General features: G+C 33.8%; 2 protein-coding genes across 3 annotated transcripts; both read right to left on the bottom strand.

Annotated features, from left to right (window-relative positions):
- Positions 1-173: 173 nt before the first annotated feature.
- LOC147500944 (polyamine oxidase 1-like) lies at positions 174-14,193 on the bottom strand. Of its 2 annotated transcripts, XR_015221199.1 has the most exons (10): positions 14,038-14,193; positions 13,572-13,824; positions 13,323-13,469; positions 11,551-11,797; positions 6,649-6,792; positions 6,411-6,560; positions 5,891-6,145; positions 4,643-4,724; positions 3,853-4,032; positions 174-535 (listed from the first exon to the last, which is right to left on the bottom strand). XR_015221199.1 is itself a non-coding variant. In XM_086605957.1 (9 exons), the coding sequence occupies exons 1-9, from the start codon at positions 14,150-14,152 to the stop codon at positions 3,953-3,955; spliced, it is 1,473 nt and encodes a 490-aa protein (XP_086462083.1). In that variant the 5' UTR covers positions 14,153-14,193; the 3' UTR covers positions 3,830-3,952. The 2 variants fall into 2 exon arrangements, 1 of the variants encoding a protein (XP_086462083.1); XM_086605957.1 differs by lacking the exon at positions 174-535 and having other exon boundaries at positions 3,830-4,032.
- Positions 425-2,570, bottom strand: LOC147500945 (ras-related protein RABC2a-like). The gene is made up of 5 exons (XM_086603722.1): positions 2,546-2,570; positions 1,836-1,904; positions 1,658-1,726; positions 709-821; positions 425-535 (listed from the first exon to the last, which is right to left on the bottom strand). Exons 1-5 carry the CDS (start codon positions 2,568-2,570, stop codon positions 425-427), a joined length of 387 nt encoding a protein of 128 aa, XP_086459848.1.
- Positions 14,194-14,907: the final 714 nt, after the last annotated feature.

Genomic DNA, 14,907 nt, shown 5'->3' with positions numbered 1-14,907 from the left:
TTCATATGTAACCTGATCGAGCTCTTTGAGAAGGCCTGAGAAATAATGTTCACCATAAAGACGTGTAGGTTCTGTATAAACTCAAAAACGGAGAGAACATCTATCTCCATAAACCGTCTGTTCCAAGCATATAAAGCTCTTGTTAGAACATAGCACCATAAGAAGTCTAATTACAGAAATATGGCCAGTACTTAACTTCCTTACAAGGAGGTTTAAAAGAATGTTGGATACGTACTGAACACTTGAGGACCAGAGGATTTTTACAAAGTAAGAAACATATTATGAGCAACAATTTTCCCGACATGGACGATCAATTCCAATTTTGTGGTTAGCTGGCTGGACATAGTTGCTCAATATGCTGCGCATGAGTTCTTTGATTCTGTATGTATGTTGTGGGTTTCTGCTGAGTCCTTCTGCTATAAATTTATGTGCAGCATCCACCACTAGGAGGTGCCTGGTATTCTTGTTTCTGTTTCAGAATGTTCCTCTTCATGAGGATAGATCCCTCTTCCAGTAGACTAGGAACCTCCAGTATCTGTGTGAGTACAAAGTATGTCAGTGAAGCAGTACAAACTACATCAGTCTGCAATATATAATCACCCTATGAACCCAAGGGCCTCTGTATAAAAAGGTAGTCTCCATGATATAGATAGAAAAGAAAAGGGGGCGACTCCATTATAGTCATGAGAAGATGGTGAGACTAAATACGATGAAGATATCATTAAGATCATAGCATGTGGGCAGTCGAAACCATCCTAATGTTTTTGTATGCTGCAAACAATCTCGTAGTATTTCTGTAGTCATGACAAATTGAATGTGAACTACATATGAGATAGAAGGAACACAGATGTTAGCTTCAAAAGAAATTAGAAACCATAAACGTTATCCTTGGCTGATAGCATGTCAAATTTGATTAAATCGAATTCAATTAATGAATAACTGCGTCAGTGCAACTCTTTAAAGTGGTAGCTCAGTTCACAAAGGACTGGCCAACTACTAAACTCTACACAAACCTGGAGTGATTTCAACAGTATTTTGTATAACAAAGATAACAGGGGTATTTGACTTCTCTTCATCGGAAAAATGAAGAATTGTACTTGCAATAAATGATTTTGTATGACTTCCAAAATTATTTTCATTTCAAAATAACAAATTCTTAGACACCCACGTAAATAATATACTATAAAATATATTAAAGCATACAATGGGCTTGCTTAGAGAATCTGACTTGTATCCAATGTGACAGACTCCACCAGCCAATTTCTCTTCAACTCCCTCCACTAATGTTATAAGTAATCTACATTTCCACGGATATCCCAAGATGTCTAGATTTCCATGGATAATTACAGTTTGTTTCTTTCCCTACATCACATATTATCTCTACCTATATATACATCCTCATAACACTCTTCTTCAGTCCAACAGCAATTCAAATCTTTAGTTCACCATCAAGCACAAAATAGACAAATATTTACTTTCATTTCCTAAAACCCCTATTAACAAGATTTTGTGGTTAAAATCCTTGCCAAGGCTGCCAGCCACATGTATGATTCTCTACTTACTGAAAACAGTAATGAAATTGATGCAAACAATAGATAATGTATTTATATATGTATTTCTAGTAATCATATGATAGTTGACCATTGCCACAACTTACCAGTGTCCCAAATTGTAAGCTTCAATTTCTTCTCACCAACAGTGAGCAGTTTAATCTTGAAATCCACACCTGGACATGGTTGATAAAAATGTAAGAAATCAGTATATGATGCAATAAGAAAAATGAAAGCCCTGTGTTTCAAGTAATCATATGATAGTTGACCATTGCCACAACTTACCAGTGTCCCAAATTGTAAGCTTCAATTTCTTCTCACCAACAGTGAGCAGTTTAATCTTGAAATCCACACCTGGACATGGTTGATAAAAATGTAAGAAATCAGTATATGATGCAATAAGAAAAATGAAAGCCCTGTGTTTCAATACAGCATAGGAAAGCAATCACATTTTAATCCATGGAAGCAGCTAACGAATCTTATTGAAACTGCATACAAACCAACTATATGACAGATTTTCAAAGGAGTTTTCTTTGTGTACTGTGTATCCAGATGAAAAATGATCACACTAAGGGTTCACTAAGAATAACCTTAGCACTATAACAGGTGCGCTTCCAGGTCAAAATGGCCCTCTACAGAAAGTAACAAGGTGTCAAATAATGATGAACTACTTCTCTTTACATACATTGACATCCTCAACTCCATTAGGCACTAAAGCACAATGAACGTATAGGACTTGTTTCGAAAGCAGAGGTTGTTAACTCCATTTGCAAAGAAGCAGGGTTGTTAAGCATTTGTTTTGGCTCAAGTTTTTCCTTGATCATTTGAATTCTTTCATGGTTAAATATAGATAACAAGAGGACCTTATGTATTATTTAAGATAGATAAAACTTAAATCATGTCCCTAAAACATTAATGCAGTATCCAAAAATAATCACAAAGTCGTTTGTGGCTTAACAACTTGTATTAATCATCAAAAAGATACAAGAACCAACCTTGAACTCTTCTCTTTTTAACCATTTTCCACTAGACTAGTAAATTTTCAGTTCAAACTTTGAAGTTATTAGAATCACAACAAAACAAAACCCATAACTCTTTCTTTCTCTTTTCTTCTACGTTAGTTCCAATGTAAAAAGTGTATATATAACAAGAAGAGAGATCGAGAGTATATATATATATATGAAGTAATGAAAGGAGAGAAAAAGCAAATGGTTGGGGTGGTGGGGTTGGGTTCGAAAGGTGGTGGAGTATATATATTTATTGCAATTTGCATGGGCTTCTTGAAAACGAGAACATATTCATTATTTACTATTTGTATGGAATTAGTGGTGTTCATCACATGCGTTCTTGTCATTAATTACTTCATATGGACTGATTATGTCAACAATTGGTCACTATATAGACGGTAACAAAGATCAACCACATGAAGCTGTTTACCAGAGTTTTCATGCCCAGAAATATTGTACAATTCAGTATGTCACTGATATTTACACAACATCAAGTCCATCTACTATACTAAAACAAGCTTTTTCTCTTTGTAAGGGTTCCTTTTAATTTTGGTTACACTCAGAATTGGGTTTCTCTCTAAGACTTGATTACTAAAAACCTAACTTTGGTTTTTATAGTAATCTGAAATTTCGATTCACTGTAGAAAAATCAGAACTCGGCGCGCCTTGGGCAAGGCCAACTGGAGCTCGCACGCCTCCTTCTATCTCAACTTCTAGTAACTTGTTTCACGAAAATGAAGAAAAAAAACTATAACATGTTTCACGAAAAGGAAGAAAAAAAACTATCTTCTTTTCTCAGGCAAGGCCAACTTGAGTGCGCGCGCACCTCCTTCTCTTCACACGAACAGTACCTATTTTTTACCCAAAAACAACAACTCCTTGGTTTTTCAAACTTCCTCATGTGAGGGATAACACCCAACATAAAATATTTTATTAAAAAGAGAACGGAAAAACAAAAGAATGGGATGGGGGGTTTGCCTAAGCAACCACCCAAATACGTGCTCATATATTGCATCGAGTTCAGGAGATCCTAAATGTAGGCTAGCAAATTCTAATGAATAGTTCATAGGGATGCTCCCATTCTAAATGTTGGGGCCTTAATACTTTTTAAAATGTTTACAATTTCGAATTAAATCGAATTATTTTCTTCTTATTTTTATTTTTTCGAATCATTTTAGCTCAAGAGAGAACTTTCCACCATCATTGACATTGTAATGCATAATCTTCACATTGCTCAAAATTTGAACGAAGTAAGGACTGAAACAAGATCGATCATCTAGAAGTTAATATATTACCACGTAGAATGTCTCTAATCATCCATAAAGCACATTTATATAACTTCATTAACATTCCAAAACGGCAAAGCAGGAGTCAATAATAACAAGGACACTTGATTTAGGTTCGCTTAGGCATGATTTGGAACTTGCACAATTTCTTCTTGACACAGTTGATCAGTAAGTTGGCAGTATCAATACCTGAAAAACATGTCAATTATCAAATCCAATTTCACCGAAACTTTTAGTTTTTTGCAATTGAGAAATTGCTTGAATTGTAGTGTCTACATGGCCCAAAATATCGCCGAGATATCCGATATCTCGCCAATATATCTCGGTAAATTGGTACACCGATATTGATATTTCCGACATATATCTACTGAATATTGAACCCTTTTTTTCCGAGATATATCGGAATTTCTGATATGAAACTTTATATCGCTGATATAATTGATATTTCCGATATAATCGATATATATATCGGTGGATTTTTTGACCATTTTTAAATATAAATCCGATATTTCCAATATATTTCCGATATTTCTGACATTATATGTCTGATATATCTGATATTTCCGATATTTTAAATAGTTTGGACTGGTCACAAAAAAACCGATATATTCAATATATCTGATATATCTCGGTTTTTGGATACACCGATATATTAACCGATATCGAAATTTTGGGCCTTGAGTGTATATAGGTCAAGGATTTAAGTAGTATGTTTAAGCTCTGCCGTCCTCCCTGTTACAGACTTACAGGAGAACCTGATCTAACAACTAAAAATGATTATATGGAGTTTAAGACAAACCTGCGAGGTATGCACCATGAACATAACCATTATATTGGTCGCTTGTGTGCTCACCAGTGAAATAAATCCTTCCAACAGGTGCCTATCATCCAGTAGAGCTAGCATTATCAGGATTAAGTTATATTTTTTGAGAATGATCCTACCAATCATTCTTTATTCGAACAATATTGAGGTGCCCAGGCCACCATTTACATGTAAAACAACGACGTGTTCATGGCTATAATTAATTAATTTATCAAGTTACCGGTGTAGTAACATTCCAGCTGAGTTGATGATGGCTATTGGCTATTAGTTCAGGAACTTGTATATCAAGTGCCTGGACCCTCCCTCTTTTTTTTTTCGATAGAACCCTCCCTCTTATAGTACAGGTTGCAGTCTTAGCCAAAATCATTGTGTTATTTAACTAAATAATTGATTGGTCATACAAACGTCTAGAAATAGGTTTCTGACAACGAACGGAGGTATTCCAAATGCTCTGTTATGTGGTTCGTTAAGACGGACGGTTATATAAATGAAAACCGTGAGGGCTGAGAAATGTACTATATATGGAATACTAAGAGCATCTCTAGGTGGACGCATTCGTGGTTGTATTCTTCAAATTTGAAGAAATGCGTCGGAATTTCCCGGAATTTCAACTCTAGGTGGTCGATTCGTATATGGTCGTGATCACCGCTTGAAAATATAAAATTTGGCAATTTGATGCGGATCACGACATTAATAATGTCGCCATTGCAAATGTCGCCCCAAGTTTTTTGACTTTGAAACTGCATACTAATGTCGCCGAAGTTATTTTTTTTTAACTTTTTCAATTTCAGACATTTATATCAAAGTGAGTTTTTTTTGGTCGAAAAAAGGTAATCAAGATTAAAAATGATTAACAAAGTCTTAATGGGTGCGTGGTAGGCCTCATAATTGCATTTTGGTCGATATTTACCACCTTTGAGTTGGTTATAAATTTGAAACAGGATTCTTCAAAATTTTTCTTCAAATTTGAAGAGTATACTACCACCACCTAGAGATGCTCTAATCTTTGAAATTTTTTGGTCAGGATTCAAATAACTTATTACACACGTTAAGAACTCTACCATGCGGAATTTTCTATGAACTAGAGAAGTAGAGAGAATTTTATCCACTTATCCAGATGCACTTTTAAGTTTTAACTGATTACAGAAGACATAAGATTTGTTAGCATATAATTTACAAATAACACTATGCAAATTATTAAGAGAATTTGGAAAGTGGCGTTACCCTTATTTGATCGTACTCATATCGAGTAACTCCAATTGGCCAATTTGAGAATGTTCCTCTGTAGAATTTATTTGACCACCATTTAGGAACTAGTATGTCCGTTGCCTCAGGGATATTCTGCCCGAACATGTTCCTTAAGACTTGCATAACTTCTGCCTTGGTTTCACAGTCCGGTTGCTGCTCAATCCTTCTTGATTCGTCATCAGTTACAGTTACTAAAAGAACGTTAGCTCCAGGGTACTCCCTCTCCAATTGCTACAACCCATAACATGTCATGGAAAATGTTAACATGGACAACCTCTGTTGCATGGGTACGCCCTAATTTCCTCTGTATCGCGTAACCATGTCCTGCGGACACTGGTACGGACACCCGGACACAAGCAAAACAGACCCTAATTCTCAGATCTCGCCGTGTCCAAATCGTCGTACCCGTGTCCAAACCAGACACTCCGTCCCGTACCCATGCAACACAGTGGACAACATTCATATATATAACTCAATAGAATTTCGTTGTAATTACCTGCCAAATGGTGTAGTAGCCCCTCTTTTCATGGGCATATAGGAAGAACTCAGTGCCATTACCACTAGGCCAAAATTTGTAAGGGAACTTGACAAAAATTTTGGTGTAAATACTCATATCAAATTGATAAATAGCCATCACCTTCCATGTCTGTTTCACAGAAACAGCTGAATAAATAAAAATCTCTTTGGCATTTATTAACAGTATTTAAGTTAAGAAAACCAAGAGATATACAAACCGGTAAATCAGGCTGAAAATTGATGAGATTAGTTTGGAGAACACCAATGCTGGCTGAAACCATCACATACCCAGCTCTATACACTGAACCATCTTCAGTTTTAACGATTACGCCACTTCTTGACTGCCGTATTTCTATTACAGACTAAATTTTTTTGTAATTCATTAGTAAACATTTTATAAGTAACAACAAGCCTTTCGCTAAGGAAAATGGTGCATTCAATTAATTAATAATTTGACTTCAATATATATATATATAGGCCCGATTTTAGGAGTACACTAGTATTTTGCCGTGCTCTAAGCCCCCGACGCACATCCCTAAAATGCACGGCATAGATAAGCGCCTCCTTTTTTAATCTGAAATCCCCAAGACTGAGAAAATCAGCGCTTTTAGCGATGAACCCACATACGAGATACACGCGTGTTTTCGACGCCTCGATGCTCATCTCGGCACGGCTACATATACGTTGTTTCACGAAATTTAACGCACATCCGTCCCTACTCATATTTCCAGAGTATGACACACATATATGCATGTTTTTGGTCCCCCCTTCTACTCATTTTTTCAAAGCCCAGCATCCCATAAAAGTTCAGCCCAAAAACAGTTCAAACTTTTTGGGTGGTGTGGGTGAGGTGAGAAAAAAATTTAAACTCACCCCAAAACACTTGTTAACTCACCCTAGGAAAACAATCTAGTGGCTATGGTGAGGGGGTGGCACGACCAAATATCACCTTGTGAGGTGGAATTTGTCATCCCACTCCTCTTTTCTTTGTTATATAGATACTTATTTTAAAGTTAAAATAAGTAAGTAAATAAAACATCGCCTATAAAATGAATTCAACTATAATTTTTTGTGGGCATTACCTACATATCATAAAGATCATATCTACAAAATTTGAGCTCATATGAAAATCTCTAACATAGAGAAAATTGTTGTCATATTTAAAAAGAAATCTAACGGTCCAGAAAATAGTATTTTTGCAATCATCTTTTGCGTAAGTTAGAGATTTTCAAATGAGTTAAAATTTTGTAGAGATGATATTTATGGTGAGTAGATGATATCTACAAAAAAATTAGATTTGAATTCATTTTCTAGGTGAAATTTTACTTACGTATTTATAAATATGTACTTCTAAGATCCGGCACATATATATAGTCTTTTTCTAAAAAATAGCTACTTAAGTTAACTTAAAAATAAATACGTAAGTAAAACTTTATTTAGAAAATGAATTCAATCCTAATATTTTATAGTTATGAAGTATTCACCATAAAGTTTATCTCTACAAAATTTCAACACATTTGGAAACCTCTAACATAGATAAAAATTGTTGTTATTTTTAAAAGGAAATCTAATGGTCCATAAATGTCGAGTTTTTGCAATCATTTTTTGCCAATGTTAGAGGTTTCCAAATGAGTTGAAATTTTGTGGAGATTATCTTAATGTTAAGTATATCATATCCACAAAAAATTAGAGTTGAATTTATTTTCTAGGTAAAATTTTACTTACGTACTTATTTTTAAGTTAACTTAAGTAGTTACTTTTAAAAAAAATTACTATATATATATATACTAGGTAAGACATAGATACGACGTGATTTTAATGATACGCAAAGAAAGCCTTAAATAATATAATTTTGGTAATATGTTGGTTAATGATATATCTTTAAATATATGATTGTATATGGTTTTGCAGAAGGGTGGGTCAACCTAATTATTTATGCAGAGATGACCCACTCAGAATTGAGCATGAAATGCGGTAAGTATAGAATATTACTGGTTAGTAGTTTAGTTAGAACCTAAGACCTCGATTGGAAAAACTAAATGCCTTTGTATTATTGTTAGGAACAATGGCACTTAGTGGAGGAACCACCCGCCTTTAATTATTGTACTTAAGGATGTTGTATTATTCGTTGGATGTTAAAGGTGCCCGTGGGAGGAACTAACGCCTTATTTAGTGTGTAAATATATGTATAAGTATATATTGTATTTTAAGCTATCACACCAAAGATTGTTTATAATCAATTTGATTTGCATGTTTGTTTATCGGTGTGTTCATTAAATGAACATAGTTGATAAGTCTTAAATTTAGTGTTGAAGAAGGTTGGTTGTCGCTTTGGTTTTCATGCTTATCGATTTCGGGATATGTTTTGTTTTCCCTTGAGGTGAAATAGCTTTTCGGTTTAGACAATGTTTTTGTATTTTCATTTGTAATTTTAATTAAAAGTTATTGAAATGAGATTTGTAATCTAACCTTATTTGTGAATTTTTTTGGTAATGAAGAGGACTTTTTTTATCTTAAATTTTTATTGGTTTTTAATTATCAGATTTATTTAAACCGATTATGGGTTTTGGGAAGAGTGCATCACACCTCAAAAATCGAAGAGTCGGGAACAAATATTGTTTTTCCGAATTCTGTCGAAATTTGGGGTGTGACAATTGGAGAATCAAGTTGTTGAGCCAAATATATTTTCTAGAATATGCAAGTATAATTTTATTTTCTTAATTACATTTGAGTGTTTAGAATGAAGGAAAAAGAAAAAATGTGAGAAAAAGCATGTGATAGTGTTTTTCTAATATTTGTGTCATTTTTTTTTGTAATAATATTTGGTTTTTTTGGGAGCATATGTAAACTTCCAATTTTCTCACTAATTTTCTTGTAATTAGGCAACAAAAGTTGGAGTCTCTATGAAAGCTCCAAAAAATAGAGCAAGAGGGTATATCTATAATATATATCTCCTTTTTTTTTCGGTAATAATGTTTGGTTTTTTTAAGAGTATACGTAAACTTCTAATTTTCTCTCATATTTTCCCGTAATTAGGCAAAGTGTTTTACAAAAGTTGGAGTCTTTATGAAGGCTCCAAAAAGTAGAGCCAAGAGGGTATAGCTATAATATATATCTCATTTTTTTCGATAATAATGTTTAGTTTTTTTTTGAGTATACGTAAACTTTCAATTTTCTCTCCCATTTTTCCGTAATTAGGCAAAGTGCTTTACAAAAGTTGGAGTCTCTATGAAGGCTCCAAAAAATAGTGCCAATATATCTCCTTTTTTTTCGATAATAATGTTTGGTTTTTTTTAGAGTATACGTAAACTTCTAATTTTCTCTCATTTTCCCGTAATTAGGCAAAGTGTTTTACAAAAGTTGGAGTCTTTATGAAGGCTCAAAAAAATAGAGCCAAGAGGGTATAACTATAGTATATATCTCATTCTTTTCGATAATAATGTTTGGTTTTTTTTAGAGTATACGTAAACTTCCAATTTTCTCTCCCATTTTCCTGTAATTAGGCAAAGTGCTTTACAAAAATTAGAGTCTCTATGAAGGCTCCAAAAAATAGTGCCAATATATCTCTTTTTTTTTTCGATAATAATGTTTGGTTTTTTTTAGAGTATACATAAACTTCTAATTTTCTCTCCTATTTTCCCGTAATTAGGCAAAATGTTTTACAAAAGTTGGAGTCTTTATGAAGGCTCCAAAAAATAGAGCCAAAAGGGTATAGCTATAATATATATCTCATTTTTTTTTATAATAATGTTTGGTTTTTTCTGGAGTATACGTAAACTTCTAATTTTCTCTCCCATTTTCCCATAATTAGGCAAAGTGCTTTACAAAAGTTGGAGTCTCTATGAAGGCTCCAAAAAATAGAGCCAATATATCTCCTTTTTTTTTTCGGTAATAATGTTTGGTTTTTTATAGAGTATACGTAAACTTCTAATTTTCTCTCATATTTTCCCGTAATTAGGCAAAGTGTTTTACAAAAGTTGGAGTATTTATAAAGGCTCAAAAAAATAGAGCTAAGAGGGTATAACTATAATATATATATCTCATTTTTTTTTATAATAATGTTTGGGTTTTTTTTGGAGTATACGTAAACTTCCAATTTTCTCTCCAATTTTCCCGTAATTAAGCAAAGTGTTTTACAAAAGTTGGAGTCTCTATGAAAGCTCCAAAAAATAGAGCCAAGAGGGTATATCAATAATATATATCTCATTTTTTTTTCGGTAATAATGTTTGGTTTTTTTGGGAGTATACGTAAACTTCAAATTTTCTCTCATATTTTCCCGTAATCAGCCAAAATGTTTTACAAAAGTTGGAGTCTCTATGAACGCTCCAAAAAATAGAGCCAATAGGGTATCGCTATAATAAATATATCATTTTTTTCGATAATAATGTTTGGTTTTTTTGGGAGTATACGTAAATTTCTAATTTTCTTTGCTCCAAAAAATAGAGCCAAGAGGGTAGTATAACTATAATATATATCTCCTTTCTTTTCCGGTAATAATGTTTGTTTTTTGGGAGTATACATAAACTTCCAATTTTCTCTCCTATTTTTTCATAATCAGGCAAAGTGTTTTACAAAAGTTGGAGTCTATATGAAAGCTCCAAAAAATAGAGCCAAGAGGGTATAGCTGTAATATATATCTTTTTTTTTTTTTTTAATAATGTTTAGTTGTTTTTTTGGGAGTATACGTAAACTTCCAATTTTCTCTCATATTTTCCCAGACAAAGTATTTTACAAAAGTTGGAGTCTCTATGAGGCTCTAAAAAATAGAGCCAAGAGCCAAAAGGGTATAACTATAATATATATCTTTTTTTTTTTCGGTAATATAATGTTTGGTTTTTTTTTAGTATGTGTAAACTTATAATTTTCTCTCCTATTTCTCCGTAATTAGGCAAAGTGTTTTACAAAAGTTAGAGTCTCTACGAAGGCTCCAAAAAATAGAGCGAAGATTGTCTAAAGTATAATCCATTTTCCAAACACGAATTATTTGCTCATGAGCGAAACTTTCTTTCGAAAGCCTTCTCAACCGCCCGAGTAGTTTTGTACTATTATATTCTGGGCACCGTCTACCACGTACTTCAGGGAAATTAATTGTTGATACTTAGTAGAACTTTGTACTCACCTTGTTTAGCTTAAGTCTGGGATCAGTTATCTGTCCAGCCTTGTTCACTTTAAGGAATTGCTTGGCCACATAGTGAACAACACTTTCATATCCTCTGGGGTCTGCAACAAAGTAAAGATCCTCGCCGAAGTTTGTAAATGTAGGCAAAGGTTCTGTGTTTAGTAAACTGGTCACTCTTGGCGGTACAGCGAACTCATAATCATGGTTGTAGTAGTCGATAGCCATATCAATTGGTGTTGACGGAACACTGCATAAGAATTTATCAATTTACCATGGTATCAGTATGTACGTGCGATTAAAATTTGAGTGCAAATGCGGATGGTTTAATTGTTCTTTTCTGTTCGAATAATGATGCCAACAACAATAGGTAAGCATCTCGATGTTTAGATTTAATCTTAAAGGTAAGAAATGCAACTTCATGGTATGTTGGTAAGAAGGTACCCTCTCTTAAGATTATAGTATATAGTACGTATACTGTTACATCAATCTTATAGTTCACTAGTTATTTGTACATCCTAAATCCTAATTGCATTGTTTGTAATTGAGTTTAGAAATTCAATTGCACCAAAATTCAAATCTCTTGAAGTTGTTAGAAAGTCCACATTTTGTAAATGATTTTCTTGGAAGTCGACAGTAATGATTTTACAGAACTTTACTATATATTTTCTTTGGATATACTGCTGGCTTCATATGGATATAAGATATTAGAGGCATGTGGTCTCCATTATTATATTTTTGGCCTCCATGAGGAGCGAGCATAAAATAAGTTATCTCATTCCATCAGGGCCGGCTCAAGGGTGGATGTGGCCTTAGGCGACGATCCAAAGTGAGGCCTTGTTTTCTAAGCTCATTGACAAGTTGACTAAAATGTAATAGGAGAAGAAACCTATGACAATCAAAATGAATATCATACATTATGCATCACATCAGACAATGTCTTATCTACTCAACAAGTGTGATCTCATAACATGGAAATTGTCCAACTTAACAAATATTAAAATTGCCCCATATATGATAGAATCTACAATAAAGAATTTCAAAGAGCCATGTGATGTCCAACACAAAGAGAATAATATGTAAATAATAGATTCATATCAAAAAAGAAAATTATCAATTTTACATAAAAGAGTATAAATTGATCACCTTCCAAACACAAAAGTATTAAATACCAGTTTGTGAGATTGTGAAAATGTGATTTTAAGATATCATTGGTTGGGGGTGAAACATGGAAGTAGTGATTTTGCATTAATTGTGGGATTTTCCATTTTTATTTATTCTTTCTAGTTAAGAGGTCTAACTAGATGAGGACACTCCCATCAAAATTGAGACTACTATGCGTTTGTAGCCATCAAATTTGTCATATAATTTTGAGATGTAAATTATATAGTGGACTATTGGATATTATTTCATTTAAATCAATTCAATTACCGAAATTTAGTGCGGAGAAAACAAATAGACCACATTGTTCCTTTTTGTGTTTTGTTTGCCTTTTAAAAAAATGGTAATACCAAACATGTAAAAGGAGAAACAAGGAAATTTTGAGGCCTTCCAAATCCGAGGCCTTAGGCGGCCGCCTAAGTCGCTAATGGATGAGCCGGCACTGCATTCCATCGAAGTTACAAAACTAACATCCTTTTCTAGCTACCAGTGACATTCATAATACTCTTCCATTAGTAGACATTATTATTTACTATGATTAATTAGTGAAGGAACCTAAACTTCAATCGATGCCATAGGCAATGTTAATGTTCAAGAGTCAAAAGTATATTTACTGGTTTTTAAGCCGTTGGGACGTCAGGACTGAGATATCTTCCTGTTTGCGGGACGACAACTCTGTCGACAATTTTGCACCAAACTCTAAGAGTTCTTCTCCTTCGTTGAAGGCTGCTTGAGCAACGGATTTTTTGTAGAGTCCACCTCTATCAGTGGAAAAACAGAACAAGGTCAATAACTTAATCAGAATAAAACTGCCAATATGACTTAATACTGCTAGTCTATCATCTATATGTACGTATACATACATTTGTTTGTAAGTGTTGGAAGAGATATTGTCGTAATCAGAGTAGAAGGTCTTGAGCTTGAGATTATTGTTTACCATGGTCCATATTGGATTAACTTCTTTACCATCGACTCCCTCTACCCAGTTTGCTCCCAACTCAACCGAGAGCCCAGCAAAATCGGTCTTATGAATACGACCACCAATTCGGTTAGTAGCTTCTAGTATTAATATATCTTTTATTCCTGCATCTGAAACTCTCTGTGCTGCTGATATCCCTGCAAAAATGAAAGAAGAAATAAAGCCATACATGTTATTATGTTAACAAAAGAAGGCAAGGTAGCTACTTAGCTCGTGCAAAAATGAACTTAGACGCTAATTAGTTTAACTGAGATACAAGGATTCATATATAGATGTAAGGAGCGTATGTGCATATAACCGGACAGATGAATTGGTCATTGCTAAGCCTAGTTGTCATGAGGCTTACGTACCAGACATGCCTGCCCCAATAATGATGACAGTAGGTATGGCCTCTCTTGCCATGGCTTCAAACATAAACCAGCTTATGGCTACCAGAAGTAGAAGTACTGCAGCATTGGTTGCCATCCTTCCTTTACAAACTATTAGTAATCCATATGCCTAGTCTATCTACTTATACTGGAAGAATGCAGCCCTTTACTAATTTAATAAGATGACTTACCAACAGGCCAATTAGGTGGAATAAAATAATCACCTGTAGTATTTGTCTATTAACATAAGGAAATGTAAAAAGACAATTGTTCACGTGCCAATGCTCATCAAGTAGTTGTAAACTTATAATTTAGGCACAATTGCAGGGTTAATTAAGGGTGTTAAGTTGAAGTGTTTTCATACAATGAGAACTTCACAAAATGTCGCCCAATGGATGATCACAAGCATTTTCGCGCTTAAATTTACTTATTAGGAACATTCTATCATCCTATGGAAGTATGGATGATCACAAGCTAGCATTTTCATGCTTAAATATACTTATTAGGCACATTCTTGTTGCCAAAAAAAAAAAACTACATAAGAATGTTCTAATTGAATGTACATATGTTACGATGACAATATGAGAGAGGTAATGGTATATGGATACTTATCTTAATTAGACAGAAAAGTATATCTGGATAATTTAATAGTGAATTTATCTTTATAGTCCTGTTTGTCTAATTTTCCCCAAACAGCCCACCAATTTTGGAAATCTGCTTTAAAAAATGAAATTACTGTTATATTTTTCTAAAAAACAAAAAATATTTTTAAAAAAAGTGAAATTACAATTTTGCTTCTGGGGCGTACATCAAACTCACTGTTATTCGACTCCACATTTTTCTATAAAGCAG

This window comes from Coptis chinensis, chromosome 4 (assembly GCF_015680905.1).
Source record: "Coptis chinensis isolate HL-2020 chromosome 4, ASM1568090v1, whole genome shotgun sequence".
Lineage (NCBI taxonomy): Eukaryota > Viridiplantae > Streptophyta > Magnoliopsida > Ranunculales > Ranunculaceae > Coptis > Coptis chinensis.
Note: the sequence above shows the minus strand (reverse complement) of the source record. Positions and strands in the feature narration are given on the sequence as shown.